The sequence below is a fragment of the Elaeis guineensis genome, chromosome 1 (assembly GCF_000442705.2).
Source record: "Elaeis guineensis isolate ETL-2024a chromosome 1, EG11, whole genome shotgun sequence".
Classification (NCBI taxonomy): domain Eukaryota; kingdom Viridiplantae; phylum Streptophyta; class Magnoliopsida; order Arecales; family Arecaceae; genus Elaeis; species Elaeis guineensis.
The window spans coordinates 146,901,658-146,917,871 of NC_025993.2; the positions used below are offsets into that span (position 1 = coordinate 146,901,658).

General features: G+C 36.4%; 1 protein-coding gene across 2 annotated transcripts; it reads left to right on the top strand.

Moving 5' to 3' along the window:
- Nucleotides 1-9,679: 9,679 nt before the first annotated feature.
- LOC105061278 (uncharacterized) lies at nt 9,680-13,978 on the top strand. 2 transcript variants are annotated; one of them, XM_019846031.3, is made up of 7 exons: nt 9,680-10,174; nt 10,712-10,951; nt 11,012-11,146; nt 12,036-12,155; nt 12,226-12,312; nt 12,410-12,862; nt 13,653-13,978. In XM_019846031.3, exons 1-6 carry the CDS (start codon nt 9,794-9,796, stop codon nt 12,860-12,862), a joined length of 1,416 nt encoding a protein of 471 aa, XP_019701590.2. In that variant the 5' UTR covers nt 9,680-9,793; the 3' UTR covers nt 13,653-13,978. The 2 variants fall into 2 exon arrangements, with proteins under 2 accessions (XP_019701590.2, XP_010943589.2); XM_010945287.4 differs by lacking the exon at nt 13,653-13,978 and having other exon boundaries at nt 12,410-12,880.
- Nucleotides 13,979-16,214: the final 2,236 nt, after the last annotated feature.

The following is a 16,214-nucleotide window of genomic DNA, read 5'->3' on the forward strand; positions in this document are numbered from 1 at the left end:
AACTGGTGGCGTATACTTGAAAAAATATGAACACGATAGGATACCACTCACTTGAGAGATTTCGAGATGAATTCTTTGACAAGTACTCCCTCGAAGTGTCAGAATAAGAAAGAGCAGGAGTTCATTCATCTGAAACAGGGAACAGATCCGTTGCAGAATATGAAGCTAAATTCACGGAGTTAGCCAAGTTTGTTCCAAGATTAGTTGAGATTGAGCAAGACAGAGTACATAAATTTGAAATGGGACTGAAGACAGAAATTAGAAAATAAGTTGTACCCTATGAGTTAACTACTTATGCCTCAGTTGTGAATAAAGCTCTAATAATTGAGAGGAAAGTTAATGAAGCACATGCAGAGAGAGAACGAATCAGAAGAAGAGAAATAGGTTTGGTGGAACTCAAGGACGAAATCAGAACAAATAAGGGTCAGCAAAGAAGCCAGCAAATGATAAGAATCGTGAGAATGAGACAGCTAGATGTTCGAGATGTGGCCGAAGAGAGCATGAGTCTTCTAATTGCCCATGGAATACTGGTTCTTGTTTTAGCTGTGGACAGAAAGGACACAAAATTGCAGATTGCCCCCAGAGGAATGAGAATAGACCCACACAAACAAAGGATGGAGGTCAAAGGCCGAAAACTCAAGGAAGGATCTATGCACTCACACAACAGGATGCTCAGGCCTCTAATGCTGTGGTGACAGGTATCATTCCTGTATCCGTATTCATGCTTCAGTTTTTTTGATTCTGGTGCTACACACTCCTTTATATCCACTATTTTATTAGACACATGATATAGTATGTGAACCTATGAAAATCAAATTATATGTTGAGACACAGTAGTGGTATTTTGAGTACCGAAGTGTGTGCAAGTCATGTAGTATCAGAATAGGAGAAAGAGAATTACCGACAGATTTGGTGGTCCATAGATATGCATGATTTCGATTTATTCTAGAATGGATTGGCTTGCTACTTATCATGCCTCTGTGGATTGTCATGGAAAGAGAGTGAACTTTCAAATACCGAAAGAATTAACATTCATTTTGATGGAAGTACAGGAACCACCCCTCCACGATATTATTTCATTTGTGCAAGCTAGATAGATGCTAAGAAAGGGATGTAGAGGTTACCTAGTATCAATAAAGAATAAAGAACATGATGAATTGAAGTTACAGGATATTCCTATCGTAAATGAATTTTTGGATGTATTCATTGATGATTTAATCGGACTACCATCAGACAGAAAAATTGAATTTATCATTGAGTTGGCACCCAATACTGGTTCGATTTCTAAAGCTCCTTACCGAATGGCCCCTATGGAGTTGAAGGAGTTAAAAGATCAATTACAGAATTTGTTGGATAAAAATTTTATAAGGCTTAGTGTATCTCCTTGGGGGCTCCAGTCTTATTTGTGAAGAAGAAAGATGGTAGTATGAGGCTTTGTATCGACTATAGAGAGTTGAATAAGAACACTATCAGAAATAAGTATCCTCTACCTCGAATCGATGATTTGTTTGATCAGCTGCAAGGTGCACAAGTCTTTTCTAAAATTGATCTTCGTTCAGGATATCATCAGTTAAAAATCAAAACAGAGGACATACCAAAGACTGCATTTAGAACTCGTTATGGACATTATGAATTTGTAGTGAAGCCATTTGGGTTAACCAATGCTCCAGCGGCCTTTATGGATTTAATGAACAGAATATTCAAATCCTATCTTGATAAGTTTGTTGTCGTATTTATTGACGATATCTTGATATATTCAAGGAGCAAATTGGAGCATGAAGAATATTTACGGTGTGTACTACAAATATTGAGGAAAGAAAAACTTTATGCCAAATTTAAGAAGTGTGAATTTTGGTTGGATAAAATAGTCTTTTTAGGACACATCGTGTCTAAAGATGAAATTTCTGTGGATCCTACAAAAGTGGAAGCTGTGATGCAGTGGAACAGACCTACAAATATTTTCGAGATTCAAAGCTTTTTGGAAATAGCAGGATATTACAGACGATTTATAGAAGAATTCTCCCGCATAGCTGCACCTTTGACTCGTCTTACTCAAAAAGAGGTTAAATTCGAGTAGACCGAAGATTGTGAACAGAGTTTTCAAGAGTTAAAACAACGATTAGTTTCAGCCCCTATCCTTACTATACCAACAGGAGATGAAGGATTCACAATATATAGTGATGCATCTAAAAAAGGACTCGACTGTGTATTGATGCAACATGGTAAGGTAGTGGTCTACGCCTCAAGACAATTGAAACCATATGAACAGAATTATCCGACACATGATTTGGAATTAGCTGCAGTGATTTTTGCCCTAAAAATTTAGAGACATCACTTATACGGTGCGCAGTGTGAAGTATTTACTGATCATAAGAGTTTGAAGTATATTTTTACGCAGAAGGAATTAAACATGAGACAGAGAAGGTGGTTAGAACTGTTGAAAGATTATGATTTAACAATCCATTATCATCCAAGAAAAGCTAATGTCGTTGCTGATGCCCTTAATAGAAAATTCGTGAGAAATTTGATGGTTTTAATCACACATCAAAGCCAATTATTGGAGGATATAAGAAAACTGAAATTAGACATCCGAATATATGACTCAACAGTACGATTAGCCAACATGAGGGTTCAGCCAACACTCATTGAAAGAATGATAGTTGCCCAGAATGATGATCCACAACTAATGAAAATAAGAAATTCAGTGAAAACTGATGTTCAATCTGAATTCAAGATATATGATGATGGTTCGTTGAGGTTCGAAAACAGAATTTGCGTACCCAATGATTCAGTACTCAAGCATGAAATACTTCAGGAAGCATATCAGACCGGTTATACAGTTCATCCGGGAGGTACTAAGATGTATAGAGACTTAAAAGAAATGTACTGCTGGAATAATATGAAGAGAGAGATCACTCAATTCGTGGCTCAATGTTTGGTGTGTCAACAAGTTAAAGCTGAACATCAGAGACCTGCGGGACTACTTCAACCTCTTGATATTTCAGTATGGAAGTGGAAACATATCACTATAGATTTTTAACTGGACTACCGAAGACTCCAAGTAAAAATGATGCAGCCTGGGTGATTGTGGACCGATTGACAAAGTCTGCACACTTTCTACCAATTAGAGTTGGATTTACTTTGAAAAGACTAGCAAAATTATATATGAAAGAAATTGTAAGGCTATATAGAATTTCAGTGACCATCGTATCGGATCGAGACACCAGATTTGTATCTTAGTTTTGGAAGAGCTTACACAACGTATTAGGAACAAAATTAAATTTCAGTACAGCTTTTCATCCACAGACTGATGGTCAGTCAGAGAGAACTATTTAGATCTTAGAAGATATGTTGAGAACTTATATTTTGGATATGAAAAGTTCATGGGATGAGCATTTACCTTTGATTGAGTTCGCTTACAATAACAGTTATCAGGCTAGCATTGGTATGGCACCTTATGAAGCATTATATGGTAGAAGATGTCGATCAACGATTCACTGGGATGATGTTGGTGAGCGGAGAATATTGGATCCCGAACTTGTTCAACAAGCAGTCGAGAAGATTCAATTAATTAAAGAAAGACTTCGGGCAGCACAAAGCAGACAGAAAAGTTATGCAGATAACAGGAGACGAAAATTAGAATTTCAAATTGGTGACCATGTATTTCTCAAAGTATCTCCTTCAAAAGAAATCTCAAGATTTGGCATTCGTGGCAAATTGAATCCTAGATATGTGGGTCCATTTGAGATTTTGAAAAGAATTGGTAAGGTGGCATATAGACTTGCCTTACCACCTTCACTTGCAGGAGTTCATAATATTTTTCGTGTTTCTATGTTAAAGAAATATTTACCAGACTCAAGTCACATCGTGGAACTTGAACCATTGCAAGCTAGAAAGGAGTTATCATATGAAGAATATCCTGTACGGATCGTAGACCGTAAAGAACAAGTGCTGAGACATCGCAACATTCCTTATGTTAAGGTACAGTGGAGTCGACATTCGGAAAGAGAAGCTACTTGAGAACTAGAGGAAGAAATGAAGCAAAAATATCCCCAACTCTTCGAGACCACAGGTATGAAAAATTTTGAGGACGAAATTTCTTTTAGGGGTGAAGAATGTCATAGCCCAAGCCCAAGCCCAACTAGCAAAATCCAAGCCCAAAAAAAAAAAAAAAAAAAAGGAAAACCAGGAAGAAGACTCCCGGTAGGAGTCTTCTTCTCCGATTAAACCCCAGAGATCGGGAGTCCTAGGACCACCAGGAGTCCTAGGGCTCTCTATAAAAAGACCCTCCCTTTCCTTAGAAGCCGATCACCGGTCCTATTTCCCTCTCTTTCTCCCTGATTTTCTCGATTGGAGCCATGGATACTCATTTTGTTCTCACTGTGATTGCTCACCGACGAGGTCATCGGAGGCCGAAGTAAGTTTTCCTTTTCTTCCTCTCTTCTTTTCCCTTCTTCCCGTGCCTCTGTGTGCGACTGCCGGCGACGGATGTCACTGATTTTTGGTCGGAGAAGAGACCCCTGTTTGGTCTCTTCTTCCCTTGGGTTTTTCGATGCCGGCGATCACAACCGACCGCCGGTCTTGCCTCTTCGAACTCGAGAGAGGTTGCCCCCCTCTACCGTCGGGTTTGCCGTGTCGGCCGTGGCCTGAACGGCCGGCAAGGGAGGGGACCTATCGGTCCCCTGTTTCGGCCAGGAAGGAGCCCGAGAGAAAAAGAAAAGAAAAGAAAAGAAGAAAAAGAAGAAAAAGAGAAAAGAAAAGAAAAGAAAAGAAAAGAAAAGAAAAAGAAGAAAAATGAAGAAAAAGAGAAAAGAAAAGAAAAAAAAAAGAGAGAAAAAAAAGGGAGAGAGAAACTTTCTCTCTCTGCTCTCTCTCTCTCTTAAATTTTTAGGATTTATAGAATTAAAAAAAATAAAATAAAATAAATAAATAAATATAATAATAATAATTAAAAGAAATATAAGAAGAGTTTCCATGGATCAATCCGAAAATCCTGGATGTTATCGTCAAGTTGATCCATGTGCGGACATTGAATTTTAATAAATTTTAATTTTTTTTAATTCGATGAAATTTTGATCAAAAATATGATATTTGACGTACCAGATTCGGAGAAGGATTTTCAAGATTTCTAAAATTCCTAGTTTGGATTTTCTTTTGAGGTAAGTAGTGTTTACTTTTATTGAATTTATCTGATAAATTATAAATTCTGAATTAAATAAATTCATGGCATGTTTGTGATTGAAAATATTTATTAAAAATAATTATTGAAATTATTTATGATTGAAGTTAATTGTAGAAATTATTTATGATTGAAGTTATTTGTTGAAAATAAAATTATTATGATGATATATGATCATAAAGAATGATATGATTGATTTGACTCGAATATCAATTATTTATATTATTTTTGAAAATAAAATATAAATTGGAAGATGATATGAATTTAACAATCCGACTATGTAAAGGACCCCGCCAATGGGGGTATATACGTTGGCAATTGATTGTCCTGAGGGTTTATGTCGCCAGCGAGACCAACGACATGTCGTCAGAGAGACCAGCGACAAACCGCCAGCGAGACCAACGGTTCCAAAGGACTTGGCTGCCAGATGATTCGCAGCCTACCGCAAGCAGATACGCGGTATTATGACCCTGCTACAGGAAAAATGTGGTCATAGTCATGGTTGGTAAGAAGAACTTAAGAAATTGATGAATTTAAGATGATGAGCATAATATGAAATTATGATGAATTAAAATTTTATATATGATTGATAGTATGATTATGATTTCATGAATTTATATATTGTTTTTGTTATTATCAGTCAATCGATATGTATAGTATTATTGCCTGATTCATTCAGTTAAAGGTATACACTACTTATTGGGCTATTTAGCTCATGATGAGTTTTATGTTTTTCTTACAAATCCAGAAAATTAGCATGATGCGAGATTTCGGTTGGGAGAGCGATTAAAGATGGAGTTAGCTCATTTGATTTAGGATTTTCTCAGAATTGATTCAAGACTTTTATTTTAAGTGTTGACTTTGTCAGACAATTTTTTTTTTTTGGACACTGAGTTTTGATTTGTTATTTGAACTAAGATTTGATTATTAAAAATTGAAAAATTATTTAACTTTATGTGTAAGATATCATGATGAAATGCCTTGCATGCTTATGGAAAAAATTTTCTATGAGTATGCGGCGGTTGCCATGACCTTCGATTCACAATCTCGAATCGGGGACGTGATATTTAGATTTTATAATATCACACTAGATGATTTGGATTTCTAATTTGCAACCATTATCATTATTCATTAAAGTTGTTGATCTACTTTCTGACTTGCATATCCCAACGTTATATTATCATTAAACTTTTCTTCTTCTAAAATGCTGGATGCCCAGCCCTTCCATTCTCTTAGCCATATATGATCTAGGATTGAGTAGTCATGGCTTCATCTTAGAAAAAGTTAAAGGCATATCCTCTTATTTTCTTTCTTAATTTTATTTTTTTATTTTCGAGAATATCATTTCCATGTTCTATTTTCCATGCTTTCTTCTGCGCCCTTGCATGGTAACGGAGAAAAGTAAGTTGAGGGATTATGATAAAATCAGGGGGGTCAAAACAGGAAAATAGTGACGGAAGAAAGCACAGGAATGTTGAGTTTAGCGAGCGATGATAGACAAAGGATGAGAGAAGCATGGGAGAAGGGAAAGCAACTATGCAAGGATGAAGTCAAACAAAAATATAGGATGAGGGGAAGATGGATATGGCAATAGAGTTGGTGGAAGGAGATGCAAAGGTCAGGGAAGGCTAGTAGTCGGGATATGATGATGTTGAAGGCGGATTGAGTTGAAGAAATAGGGTGAAAGAGAAAAATATAGAGTTGATATTGAGACTTGCGGCGCAACGATGGTTACGACGAATGTAGAGGCAGTTAGTTTAATTATCGGTGAACTTGGATAAGTAGTATTGATTGGGCAAGCAAGAAGATGGACCAAATTTTAAGAAGATTGAAAATATTTTTAATTTTTTTTAAAAAAAATTAGCTCTTTTTAATGCAAGAAAGATCTAAAATATGTTTAAATTTAAAGATCTCTAAGGCTAGAAATAGGAAGAATTGTATGTGTGTGAGATTAGTTTATCCAATGCATTTCAAGAAGAATAACAAACATGCTTCCTTTCCCTAATCTATAATCTTAATGGGGAAACCCTAATAATGGAGTTTTCCTAATTGCTATATTTTATGACAGTTGGAATATCAATGCTTTTGTGTACATTATTTTCTTGCTTTAGCACTAGGACTTTGTTAGATGAATTTTCTTAAAATTTTTCTCTTTTATGAAGGGAAAGAACAAGTTGAGCCATATCAGGTTGAAATAGAAAAAAATTGGAATCATTATTTGTACCTATTAATTCAATTACATACTTAGCTATGGGCTGGGATGCAAACAAGTTGTTGCTTGAGCTTTGGCTTGTTATACGAGTTGACTCTGTGAGCTCGAGCCAGCCTTGAGACTAAAAGCAAGTGCTCAAGCTGGGCTTGTATGCGATACAAGCCCCGTGAACAAGCTTCTTAGTGGGCCAAGCGAAGCTCCTGTTTATTTTTACCAGCCTTAAAGACTCAAACTTGGGTCATTTATGAGCCTATTGCTCAATCAAATTGGCGTTGCTTAGCAACACGATTTGATTGCAATCCTATTTATAAAAGTTCTTTGTATAGTAATAAAATTATAGATATAAAAAAAAGTTGTTATATTTCAAATAATCTAAATTAAACTTCACTTTCTTTGTACGTTCATTCCAAAATTAGCAAATCACAAGCCACCAACGACATGATGCAGCTGTAATGCAATATTTTTCCTTATAAATTATGGTATATCCCCATTACTTTCTGAAATAAGACAAGGATTGAATAGAAAACAACTTTTGTGTGTGGAGACTTCTCATAGGATATATGAGAATGTAAAATATTTTTTTCATAAAAAAATATTTTTTTTATTTTATTAAAAATATAAATATACGGTGGAGGTGGATTTTGAGACTTCTCATAGAATATGAATTGATGAAATTTTTTTTAAAAAATATCATTCTAATATTATCCTTATAAATATCAATATAAAATTATATCAACACCATATTAATATTTATATGAATATCATATAATGTAATATAATATTAATATTATATAACATTTATATTAATATAAATATTATAATATTTATAATATATTAACACTATTTTAATATTTAAACTAATGTGATATTTTTTAATATTAATATAATATTTATTATAATATATTAATATTTATGTCAATTTAATATATTAATAATTTTTTATATAAAAATAATATTATTTTAATATTTATACTAAAATGATATTTTTAATATAATTATTATGATTTAATATTATATTAATATTATATTAATATTAATATAAATATTATATTAATATTTATATAGAGTTTGGGAGCAAAAAAAGTTATGGCCTTTGTTGCAATAAGTGCTCATGATTCGACATGTGAGGTATTGTCCGCTTTGGCCTATTGACCTCATAATTTTACCCTTCGAAAAGGATCTTACGTAAGAAGAGTTATCCCTTCCCACATAAGTCAGAGTCTTCTTTGACTTATAACCAATATGAAACTAATAATATATTCTCTCCTACACTGTAATATAGTCTCTAATCAAAGGAGAGTTTGTATATGGATGAGAGATGCTCCAGGACCAGTCTTGGGGCAGGTCAAACTGGGCGACCGCCCCAGGCCCCAGGCCTAGACCTTGTATTGATGTTCCAATATGGTGCAAAGATGGCTTTCTACAATATTATAACAAGAAAAATAATTAAATAGATTAATGATGGGTTTTATATACTGCTTAACGAATATATCTATAGAAAATTATTGCACGTAGATTAATTTTTTAATGATAATGAATATTTAAAGTATGTTAATTTTTAATAGAGAATGTCCCATTTTTTCATTTAGCCCTAGGTCTAAAAAATGTCAGGACCGGCCCTGAGATGCTCTCCTTATTTTTACCATAATCTGTGTACAGATGGGAGGTATCCTCCTTCTTATTTTTACCAAGACCCTCAATCAAGAATGATTCTTTATATTGACGAGAGGAGTCCTATAGTCGTAGGGATGGTCCCTTTTCTAATGTGCCACTGTTACGATCAAGGACTCATGGTTAAGCATATGAGATATTATTTGCTCCAACCATGGGTCTTATGATTAGGCATATAAGATATTGTTTGCTCTGATCATGGATCTCAGGTGCGAAGGATTATTTTTTTTATATAAATTAGAATTTTTCTTGACCCACAACTAATATAGAACTAATAATGATTTCCCTCCTATACCATAACAATCTTATATCTATTAAGGATATAATAGATTATATATATATATATATTTAAAAATAAATATATAATTAAATATAAATTATTTTGAAATAAGTTATTTTTTTTTATGATTGAGTAAATATACTAAAATTATATTTCGAGACACCGCATTCTCAGAAAATTTCTATCTTCCCAAAACCCTCTTCCTACGGACCCAACGAGTCCTTAACGGCTAGTATTGCGTCATCAAAATTGGCAAGTTCCCTCGTCCCCTTATGGCATCATCCTATCTTCCACTTGTCTCCGCTCCCCCATCTCGCCGAAACCGTGTCCTCCAGCACTCAAAAATTCAAAAAGTTCCAACCTGTGATAAACGCACTCGAATTCCCCCGTCCTCCCTCCGTCCCCAACGCCCCCGCCTCCTCTCTCTCTCTTTCCTTCCGACTATCTCGCGATGGTCGGCGACGATGACGCCCCCCGACTCGGCTCAGGCACGACTCCCGGCCCGCCGGCTCGCGTCTCGCTCGCCCCCTTCTCGCCCTTCATCTCCCCGACCCCGCGCCGCCTCTCCAGCTGCTTCAACGATCCGAGCAGGGCTGCGACCCCGGCGTGGAAGAAGCTCGCGTGGGTCTCCCTCCAGGGCCGCCTGGTCGGCGCGCAGGAGGCCACATCGGCCAGCTCTGTAGGAAGGTGCTTGGCGCCGCCGGAAGCCGTGGCTTGGGAGCTGTTTAGTCCACTCCAACGGGTTCTCATCGTTGCCATCGTGGCCGTGGCCGCCTCCAAGTCGAAGAGAGCTCGGAAGATAGCGCAACTCCACAGATCCGTAGATATAAGGGTTCGTCTTTGAGCTGAAAAGCCTTAATTTTTTTGAACCATTGAAGCGATGTTATCATTGAATTCTTGTTTCTCATTGATATTTTAGTTTGATCGAATGGCTTCCTTTGATGTTCTTGTATATTTTCGTGGTTTGATATGCGTGCTAAAAAACATCGAACTTTTTCACAATTTTAGCTTCAAAGAGTTAAGCAAGAGGAAGTAACGGCATGGCCTTTGGTAAATTCTCTGTATTGAAAAAGAGTCTTTTTTACATGAAAAAATACTTTTTATTTTGTAAATACTCCATTAAGAACTAAGATTTCTTTATAGATTTCTTCACATGCCAGTCTTGTATGGTAAAAGTTCTTTCTCGAATGCATTTAAATCTGGAAAACCCTTTTTTTTTTTTTGTGGAGGTTTGAGGATTAGTTTGTAATATTCCCCTCAGCAGTTATGGGATTTTGCACACCTTCCAAAGCTGGGTTTGATTCTTATTTTTGTTTTCCGGATCTGGAAAACTTTGACTCAGTTTCAACTTTCAATTCAAATGGAGCAGGATCAGGTGCTGCTAAGCATGCAGCAGAAGCTCGACAACTTGTGTGAGCAGATGAATTCATTGCAGAACGAATCAATGAAACAAAGTATAAACTTTTCATCTGAGAATCATAGGTTTGCTGCTGCCCAGAAGCTGGGACGTAGAGGAGCTAAATTGTGTAGCAACAGGTGTTCAATTCTGGACTTGAATCCTGGGAGTGGCATTACTCCTCTTTGCAAGAACCTGTCACATAGGCTCCAGGTGGGATCTCTAGTCGACTACGTTTTGTATTTGATATGGCCTTAACATTTTTCTTTGCAGGATCTGAATGGAATAGAATCTACCAAAGATGAGATGTTGAAGACCTCAATCATGAATATGGCGGAGCAAGAGGAGCGTCGAATGTCCGATTTGTCTGATTTTTGTTGGAGTGTCACATCCTCTGTAGATATTCAGGTGCTTGAACTGTTAAACTCTTTGATATATCCAAGATGCTCAATTATTATGTCCATGGGAAACAGAGACATAAAGTTGGATTGACTTTTTGTTGGTCCAAACCATCTTTAGACTGGGATTTTTCCTTTGTGCTTGTAAAGAACTGATTGGGATTCCATAGTTGGTGAAGTTTTCTGAACAGCTTGGTGATGCTTTCTTGGCATTTCTTGCATTCTCTTAATTAGAAAAAAAATGTTGGAAGCTGTATTTGATATGTTTCGAGCCTTAATTATTTTTTTTTTTCATTCTAGGATGTTTTTATTTGTTCTTGAGAGACTGTTGCCAACCTAGATAATATCTAAATTAACATTATGGATTCAGTTCAATGTTCTGTTCATTCTGAAGATATTTCTGTCCCGTGCTTCAGGAGATGATCAGGAATAAGATATCACTAGTGGTATTTTATACTTGTTTACTGTTTAGGAAGACTTCTTGAACCTTAGGTATTTTGCATTCAAGTATGGTGCTATTTGGTTAAGAGCATTTGTCACCAACCTACCTAATATTTGGATTAAAATTATAGACTCCAGTAGCTTTTTTATGTTTTGTTCTTCATTCTGAAAACATCCTCTTTTTTTGTTCTGTGCTTCCAAGATGGTCATGGATAGGACTTTATTTGTTGTGGTTAAAACTCGTCTGGTCTTTAGGAAGTCTTCTTCAGCATCGGCCGAGTAGAGCAAGTTTCGAGTTATCGAACCATTGTTCTTGAACAGCTGGATTTAATTTCTAATTTACTGGCTGGTTAGTTAATTATTATTGTTATTTGTACTAAAGATGGAGTATACATGATCATTTAAACACAGTTATGTGGTTTTCCCTGTATAACATCTGGACTTTCAATTTCATTCAGTTGAACTCACTGGCGGCGGAGCAAGAATTTTACAACCTTAGAAGTGAGTGTGAAGAGAAGGATGTTACCATAAAGGAACTGACTGCTGCTGCCCATGCATCCAGTGTTGCCGGCTCTAAGGTGCATATTCCTTTGTTGGTTCTTACTTTAGAAGACAATTTGATATTATATCCTTTTTTCTCCTGATTAGAGGATTATGGAGTTGGAGGAGATCATAAGAAGGAAAAATATGGTAATATCTAAATTGAAGAAAGACATGATGTTTCTGGAGCAACAGGTAAAAAGAATCGGTACCATTATATTTTTCAGAGCCAAGTAGTTATAGGTTTGTCTTTGGTTACCATCAAGTTACTGAAACTGAATAATGGATGTAGGTTATTGAACTAACAAGGCTTCGAAGAGCCTCTTGTTCTGCTTCAAACTCAGATATTAGGCAGCTCCCAGTCATGGCAAATAATATTCTCTATGACATGAGTAGTACTAGTCCATCATCTTCAGATTGTGATTCTCCTGTGGAACACAAAGAACTCCACTCTCAAGGATCAATTGCGTATCATAGTCCTCAGCAAGAAGCCTTTGCAGTGGTAGAGAGTCAGAGGCAACCTACAACCAAATCCTTTTCTTCCTTAAACAGATCTTCAGGGAGGCTTCAGATGCGGCGCTCTGTTAGTCCTCTAAAAGAGAATCGAATGATTCAGAGAGCTGAATCAAATGTGGTGCCTAGACCCAGGCAATTGCTATCTTGTAGTGGAGATTCAAAGAGAATTAAAAGGCATACTCAGCAGCGATCAAAGAACATTTCTGCTCCCCAGAAGAGATGGGTTTAAGTACTTTTGTTTAACTTGGTACTAGTTTTTACTCCGCTTTATGTTCCTGTACTTTCTGACGCATCTACAAGAAATTCACATTTATTCAGTGCCAAGGCCCCTTTGCCCTGCCATTTGTTCTATCCTAGAACATAAGCAAGTTTCAGTGAAATACTATCAACAAACATTTTTTGGAAAAAAAAAATTTGATGCAGCATTTGGTTGTTTCATTCTGCATTTCTGGATTTACTGAAAGGTGGATTAATACCATAATCGGTCATGCTTCACTTGATTTTTCTCAAGACAGTATCATTGGGATTTTCAATAGGTTTATAAGGTTAGAACAAAATCACCTTGCCATTAGGAGGCATGACAACAGTGGCTTTTGTTTGGAAATTTTCAGAAACTAATATCATATGTTAAACTGTATCATTAATTTGATCTAGGTGGAACAGAAGCGCATATTCATTGTATCCACCTGCAGCACATTAAACATTTGGAATCCATCTGCATATTGCCAATTATGGTGTTTTTTGCACATCAGCTAGATGAATGAGTTTGAGAAACATAGATTAATTATTGATAATGCATAATTAAATATTGTGCAAGCCGAAATCTAGGCCAATGTGTTGGCTACTAGTAAATGTAATCAACACCTATGGATGCTATGTTGCTTGTAAATTTATTATTTTTCTTAAGTTTTATGCTGCAATATGTGTTACAAAAATGAATAAAGCTTCCTATTCACTTTTTATCCCTTGCATGGTCTTAACTTTTCACTTATACTATCTCTTTATCATTTGATTTGCAGAAACAAGAATATTTCCAGAAGCAGCTCCAGAACTGGTACTACAGGGAAGTATTGATTAGGAATGCGAGGAAGAAAACTGAATGTTATGAAGGCTACACATAGCATGCATGGAAAGTAGCAGAGTTATACTTCACATTACAGATAGTGGTTACTTCGATATTTTGCTGTCTTACTGATGATGGCAATGGAGGTGAATGATGATGTAATCATTGAACAGCCGAAACATCTACATATCAGCACTTTACTGCAATTTGTGTCAGGCACACTTTCTCCTAGTATCGTTCTATTCAGTGAGATAGAAAAATGTTGATATAATTTCTTGCTATTAGGGCACATTTTCATATATATATATATATATATATATATATATATATATATATATATTTATTTATTTATTTATTAGAATACTGTTTTGAAAGGAAACAAGGCAAGTTAACTCTAATAACAATAATGTAAGAACACCATGCATGGTATAACAACTACTTCTCAAATCCTGAGGACAAATGAAGTTTCTTGGAGCCATCTAGCAGGGTCGTATTTCTGGCTGTATATATATTCTTTTTTTTTTTTTTGTACATTTTCACATGCTAGCGAACACGATTATGTCAGTGTTCTGTTTCTGTAGTGAGAGTTTACTGTCAGGGATTATGAAATATAATGTCCACTTCTTGGCTTAATAGATTGTAGATATCGTGAGGATAGACATTCTGAATTCCAGGAAACTCTCAAACATTTGACATCAGAATTACAAGGTTAAGCTGTTCGCTGACAAATTTGTCTCTAATGCTGTTCACCTAAACAATAAAAAATTTGAATCATGGCTGTATTTTTTTAACATGGAGCTTGGAATTTCAAGTAAAATTTGTTGTAAAAAGAACTGGAACGACATGGACCAATAATTTACATGACTCTGAAGAATAAATGATGGAACCAAGTATATGATTCACTTCTGTGAACAATCTAATGTAAGCAAATGCATGATTTACTCCCGTCAACAACCGAATGTATCAAAGTACTGGTACAGCCTAGGTCATCAAATTTGCAGAGTCAGTGGAAAATTTGATACAACGGTTCAAATCTTTAAAATAGGAAAATAGATCAAATGAATTGTTTTCATAGATATAGTTTACCTTTGGTGGAAGGAATGCTTTTGAAAGGACTGTATAGAGATACAACTGAAGGGCATGAGTTTGTTTGATGATTCTTCAAACTTACACTATAAATAAACATGTTAGTTTACATGGTAAGATTAGGTAACAAAAAATCTGTGGAAAGTTCATAGATATACAGATAATAACTCAATTATAGTTTTTGAGGAAAAGAACCTTTCAGCTGAGATTCATTTTGCACAGATTTCAAAGGCCCTTGTCCTTTTGCTTTGGGAAAGTTAAGCAACAATAATAATCATTATCCACCACAGGTTAAAAATTTATAAAATAAAAACGAATTACAAGTAAATTAGTGCAATTTGCATCGCAGCATACAAATAAAAAGAAAAAAAATCTAAAGGTAGGTTTAATGTTATACATATTATAAAAGAAAATTGTAAAGAAACAACTGACGAGGTTAGTATGAACGCCTGAAATATTTGCAATTGGAAAAGACATTACAATGTTGATCAAGGAATAAGAAAATAGACGTTACAATCATTGGGTACTGCCTCCTAGAACATCGATTAATTCAGAGCAGATATATACCACAACCTTTGATGGTAAAAAATATTTTCATATTTTTATTGCTTCTTATCATTGAAATATTTCTTTTTTGTTACCAAAACAAGGAACTAAAATTTTTTGGGAACCACTGAAGAGTGACCGTGACGGCCCATTGCTTGATCCCGTCACCACTTACAGCAACTGAACCGTCGGAACCATTTAAGATATCCGTAGCACTTCCCCCTTTCTCTTGACTCCTGCCAACCCACGCTCAAATCCAACCACCCGATCATCGGAGCTTGTTATCTCTGGCGAAAAGCTAGCCGTCGATCCGTGAGAAAATGGCCTAGTTCACAACTGATTAGTTGCACCTGCGACACAATGGTACTGAAATTTTAAAACTTGAAACCAGGCGGAACCTAACACGACGGTAACCATAACCCGCCATTAAACCCGAACAGGCGAACACCCTTTTCGAGTCCGCTGGCCGTCCGAAACCACTAAACTTTCCCCCCATTCTTTAATTTCGAATGATCCCCCTTTGTTTGCCGATCTACGACTCCATGAGGGTCCCTGGTCCCATACCCCTCTTCCTCCCCCGAGACCAAGAGGAAGGCGAAGTCGAAGAGATCTGAGAAGAAGGAAGTTCCGGTGAGAAATGGATTTTTCGTAGATCTTTTTCGAATTTTTGCCGTTTTCTGTGTTTTCTGGGTGACCTTTTTGTCCTGGAATTGGATTCGAAGGTCGCGATGCCGGAGGCGAGGAACCGGGCGGTGCGGGAGGAGGGGCGGCGGCGGGCGAGATCGCCGGCGGATTCTTTATCCGGAGGGGGAGCGTCGCCGGTAACGGAGGCAACGCCGGTGCGGGTCGCGCGCCGAGGGCTCGCGGATGGCAAGGAGAACATCCC

Bases quoted from the DNA above. Each gene is read 5' to 3' on its own strand.
- LOC105061278 (XM_019846031.3), top strand. From the start codon at position 9,794: ATGGTCGGCGACGATGACGCCCCCCGACTCGGCTCAGGCACGACTCCC. The intron at 10,175-10,711 runs GTTCGTCTTTGA...CAAATGGAGCAG, and splicing joins ACAGATCCGTAGATATAAGG to GATCAGGTGCTGCTAAGCAT. The intron at 11,147-12,035 runs GTGCTTGAACTG...AATTTCATTCAG, and splicing joins CATCCTCTGTAGATATTCAG to TTGAACTCACTGGCGGCGGA.